This window comes from Myotis davidii, unplaced genomic scaffold, assembly GCF_000327345.1.
Source record: "Myotis davidii unplaced genomic scaffold, ASM32734v1 scaffold68, whole genome shotgun sequence".
Taxonomy (NCBI): domain Eukaryota; kingdom Metazoa; phylum Chordata; class Mammalia; order Chiroptera; family Vespertilionidae; genus Myotis; species Myotis davidii.
The window spans coordinates 2,224,528-2,229,272 of record NW_006300376.1 but is presented as its reverse complement, the minus strand read 5'-3'; the positions used below and the strand labels follow the sequence as shown (position 1 = coordinate 2,229,272).

At 46.1% G+C, this 4,745-nt stretch overlaps 1 protein-coding gene across 3 annotated transcripts in view; it reads left to right on the top strand.

Annotated features, from left to right (window-relative positions):
• LOC102765092 (chromosome unknown open reading frame, human C6orf203) overlaps positions 1-4,440 on the top strand; it is a 23,834-nt gene extending 19,394 nt beyond the window's left edge. For 2 of the 3 annotated variants that reach the window (XR_001516131.1, XM_015572752.1), the window contains one exon: positions 4,238-4,440. Coding sequence is in view for 1 of the 3 variants with exons in the window: in XM_015572752.1 (XP_015428238.1) it covers positions 4,238-4,417 (180 nt within the window). In the remaining 2 variants the exon portion in view is untranslated. Of the gene's footprint in view, positions 1-12; positions 195-4,237 lie in introns of all 3 variants that reach the window. The other variant, XR_001516130.1, reaches the window with a different exon arrangement.
• The last annotated feature ends 305 nt before the right edge of the window (positions 4,441-4,745 follow it).

The window sequence follows — 4,745 nt, the reverse complement described above, 5'->3', positions numbered from 1 at the left end:
GTTTGTGGGGAGGTACACGTCACTGTCAGAATAAGCATTAATGGCAGGTGTGTTTCTCAAACTTGTGTAATGGTTCTGAAATATATTTCTATTTTAAAGCACTTTGACTTTTTTTTTTAAGCAAAGTGGAAGATGCATTCTACAAAGGTGAACTCAGGCTGAACGGGGAAAAATTATGGAAGAAAAGCAGAACGGTGAGATAATAAGACAGCCAGATGTTTTTGTCTGTTGCTTTGCAAGTACTCAGTTAATGCCCCTACCTTCCCCTCGGGCTGCTTACTTGGGGCATCCTTGTGTCTGTCTTACCATTTCTCAGGTCTCCCCAGTCCTGGTGACGCTAGTAAGAATGAATCACCAGCTGCTTCAGTCACACAGATCACTTGCTCTTTCTATGGAGAGGTTTTTTTGGCCCGCTGTTACCTGAGCAGATGTGTAATTCTGTGCGGGCGGAGGATGCCCCTCCCCCCAGCACCTCCTGGGTACCCTGCTCTGTGCAGGTGCTGTCACACAGGAGGGGTCATGTTCTCTTGACAGCTCCACATCAACACTACTGTAAGCAAAAGAAGTCACTTAGAAAATTTATTACCAGTATCCAGTGTTACAGTAAATCATATTTGTTATTCTGTTAAATATATGTATTTTTGTAAAAGTAAATTACATAAATATATGCAGCTAGAATTAAATTATTAATATTACTAGTATTCTTTGGGTGGGGCATTATGGGTTATATTTTCTTCATGCTTCTTATTTTCTGGATTTCTTACAAATATGTGTCCCTTTCATAATTGGAAAATACAATAATGAAGGTAAAAGTTAACAAAACAAAAATAATAATGACAAAGACCCTTAAAAAGTTAGGGAGACAGACCTCTGAGGCATTGGCAAACATAATCCACCTCCTAGAATCCAGGGAACCAGTGTTCCGGGCAAGTTAGACACACTTTTGGACGTTTTTATTTTAGCTTCTCTCATATTTCAAAACATCCCAGAGGTTAGAGGCCCTAAGCTGTCTCCTGTTGCCCTGGGACCTGGGAGGGTGTGAGCCAATGGCCATGGACCTGGGTGAGTGCTGCGGCTTTCTTCAGAGTCCTTTCAGGATCAGCGTGGACAGGATAAGGGGACTCCTCAGCACTGGGTCAGCTGCCAAGTCACAAGGCCCACTCTCCCTGATGGCACCTGACTAGCTGACTGGGTGTCAGTCATTGCTCTGTGAGCCGCAGGAAATCAGGCACTGCGGCCACGCTTCTGGAGACAGGGGCCTTCTCCACCCTTACTGCTTTTTCGGGGTTGTAGTCCAGCCCCTCTCACCAGCTGCAGTGTTCCAAAGGCAAGACCCCTTGGTGCACGGTGCGCCTGTGCTGGGGTCTCATTTACAAACGCCACAAGCCTATTATTCTCCCTCTGCTACGAGATATTGTTAACTATAGCCTAATCGCTGCTGCTTTATTCTGCCTTGGGTGTTCTGTTATCTCGGCTGCCTTCCAGATTTCTCCTGAGGGTCAGCAAAGGAAGGGGCCAGTATTAACATTCTGCTGCCTGTTACTAGGAGACCTGGTAGCCATAGTAACTGCAGCTAAGGGGAGATTTGAAATGTAGATATTTGGAACTGTCCCTAATCCCAGTTTGCTTTGTGTCTGCTGTGCCGTCTCCCACATTAGGAAGGACAGGGCCTTGCAAGGAATAAAGAACACCTCCCCGTGCATGGCCTGCTCCGTGGGGCCCGTGCCTGGCTGCTGGCCTGAAGGGTCAGGCGCTTGCCTGATGCTGGAGCTGTAACCCTGGCTGCCTGCAGCTGAGCAGAGCTGTTCTGTGAGCTGCAAACCAGTTGGGACCCAGAGGGCTGTAGGTGCTGGGTAACTGGTGCTTCAGTCAGGAGAGTGCGGTGAATCCAGGTGTGGGGATCGAAGCCTTCCTGAATTCTCTTTCCGGGATGGAGAACGGTTCCTTCCCGCTTTTCAGGTTCATGTGAGCCTGCCCTTCCCTTACAGTATGTCTATGGGAAGGTACACAAGAAGGCATGCCCTTCCCCAATGTCCTTTTAAATTTCATACATTACTTAATTAAAATGAGTTTTAATGAAACACATTCCCCAGCCTTGTATTTTTGGACATTAATTTTAAGTGTCCACACAGTTGGAGCTGTGTGGTTATTATTATTTTTTAACTGAACCCAGCAGAACTACAGGAGGATCCCCCCACCCCAGGTGATTCCTAGGTCAGTCCATCCTTCAGACCTAGGAGAGAAGCAGTCTTCATGCCTGGCTGTGGTGTGAGCCTTTCTGGATCTCAGCCCAAAGGGGAGAGAGTTAATGGTCTAAAACAGGCCCCTGTGTGGGTTTTTCACCCGCCTGCTCTGGGCTGTCTGGATTGACCAGTGTGGCATCATGGTGAGCAGGTGTGCAGTCCCATGTTGTAGACTGAGTATTGTGCCTACGAAAGTCTTGTGTGGGTGGGAGAACAGATGTTCCGAAAGCATGAAATTATGACTGCCTCAGAGAGCAGTCATTGGAAAATAAGGTAAAAGTCAGCATCTGGCACCATGCCTCTTAACCAGAAGCCTTCTAGTGGGATTTTAAGTGGTCATGTGTGTCCACTTCAAGTCCATGGCCCACACATGGGTCCCCTTTCCCCTTGGAAGGTGAGCAGTCTGAGATGGCCCTGGTCATCCCTGCTTGTGTTCTAGTGGAAGAAGCACATGGCATGTGGGGCAGTTTAGCCCCTTCCTTGGTGGCTGGGCAGATCCCCTGGGATCTGGCATTGCTACGACCAGGGGTCCATCCTGGGCTCTCAACATCCTGGCAACAGTGACTGAATGCACTAGGCATGCCCTGTACTAGCTCAACCCAAAGCTCCATCTGGGCAGGAATGGGTTTGACCTCAGCCCTTTGAACCTACTGAATCAGGATCCAGCTTGACCCTCTTTTCTGTGGCATTCATCTTTGTGAGTCCTGTCTCTCTTTTTTTATGTATAGTTGGTATATATTATTTATATTAGTTTTAGGTGTACAATGTAGTGATTTGACATCTTTATACCTTTTTTTTTTAAAATATATTTTATTGATTTTTTACAGAGAGGAAGGGAGAGAGATAGAGAGTTAGAAACATCAATGAGAGAGAAACATCGATCAGCCGCCTCCTGCACATCTCCCACTGGAGATGTGCCCGCAACCCAGGTACATGCCCTTGACCGGAATCGAACCTGGGACCTTTCAGTCCGCAGGCCGACGCTCTATCCACTGAGCCAAACCGGTTTCAGCTGACATCTTTATACCTTAAAGTGTGATCACTTCATTAATTTTAGTAATCACCTATCACCATGCCGTTTATCACAATATTATTAACCGTATTCCCCTTCACCTTTTTTACCTGTCCACATCCCCTGCACTTCCTCCCGCCCCCCACCTTCTGGTAACCATCCCTTTGGTCTGTTTCTTGTTTCTCTTGATGATGTGGAATCACTGGGGCTGGTCAGTGCGAGAAAAGCAGATACAGCTTTTCCATTTCTCCAAGAGGTACAGCTGAGCACTGTTCCATAGTGACTTCCAGCAAACTGCCTAGAGCAGTGGTTCTCAACCTTGGCTGCACATTAGAATCACTGGGGAATCTTTTTAAAATCCTGATTTCTGGGCCTCATCCTCCGGAAATTCTGTTTCTTTGTTATGGGGTGGGGCCACAACATTAGTAACAAAGAAACAGAATTTCCAGAGATGAGGCCCAGAAATCAGGATTTTAAAAAGATTCCCAGGTGATTCTAATGTGCAGCCAAGGTTGAGAACCACTGGTCTGGAGCATGATCATGTAGCACATCTGGACTGAAATCAGTGAAAAGTGTTACACTGGAAATTGTCTTCTCAGTGCATGTAGTAATTACTATGCACATAGTCTCTAAGACTGTGCCCCGCTTTTTGTCTTTTGCCATTATTATCAAAATAAGTGCCTCCATGCAGATGTGTCTTTAAATCATCCAATAGAGGTATTTGAGTCACACCACACAGGGACTGCCACAAGCTGCCAGTTGTCTAGGTCTGAAGGCTGGACACTGACTGGTATTGAGGTGCACTTGTTGGAGGCAGGCAGCCAAGTGTGGCCCTAGGAACCAAGTGACTGTTACATAGGAGTCAGGACCTTTCCTCACCTGCCCCTGGGTGATCACCTGGTGAAAACTCAAAGCAGAGATGTTTGTACTGGCCTGCATTTCCCAAGATGTAATAAAGGTTCTGTTGTCTCTTAAATTTCAGGTGAAAGTGGGAGATACGTTGGATATTCTAATTGGAGAAGATAAGGAAACAGAAACAGAGGTAGTGATGCGGATTCTCCTGAAAAAAGTGTTTGAAGAGAAGACTGAAAGTGAAAAATACAGAGTGGTCTTACGACGGTGGAAAAAGTTAAAACTGCCTAAAAAGAGTGTGATGAAATAAATGGATTGCTTTTTAACAATAAAGCGTTTTCTACTGGTGGGGGAAGGAGCTAGCTCAAAAAGCAGACATTTTTATTGAAAAAGTTCTCACCATTTGTGGAATCTGATGAACCATGTTGGAGCAATCAGGATCCATGTCTTGGAGTCTACCCCAGCCTGGATTTCTGTCCTGGGCTTGATTTGTGCTTAATCTGACTCGGGAGCATGAGTGAAATGTATGCAGGAGGAGCTAAGCCCAGAGTGGTTTTAATGATTAGCCTGCTGTTTCCCACGTTCACTACCTGGGAGGCAGGGTAACATAAACTGGCTTTGTTAGTGTTTTCATTTCA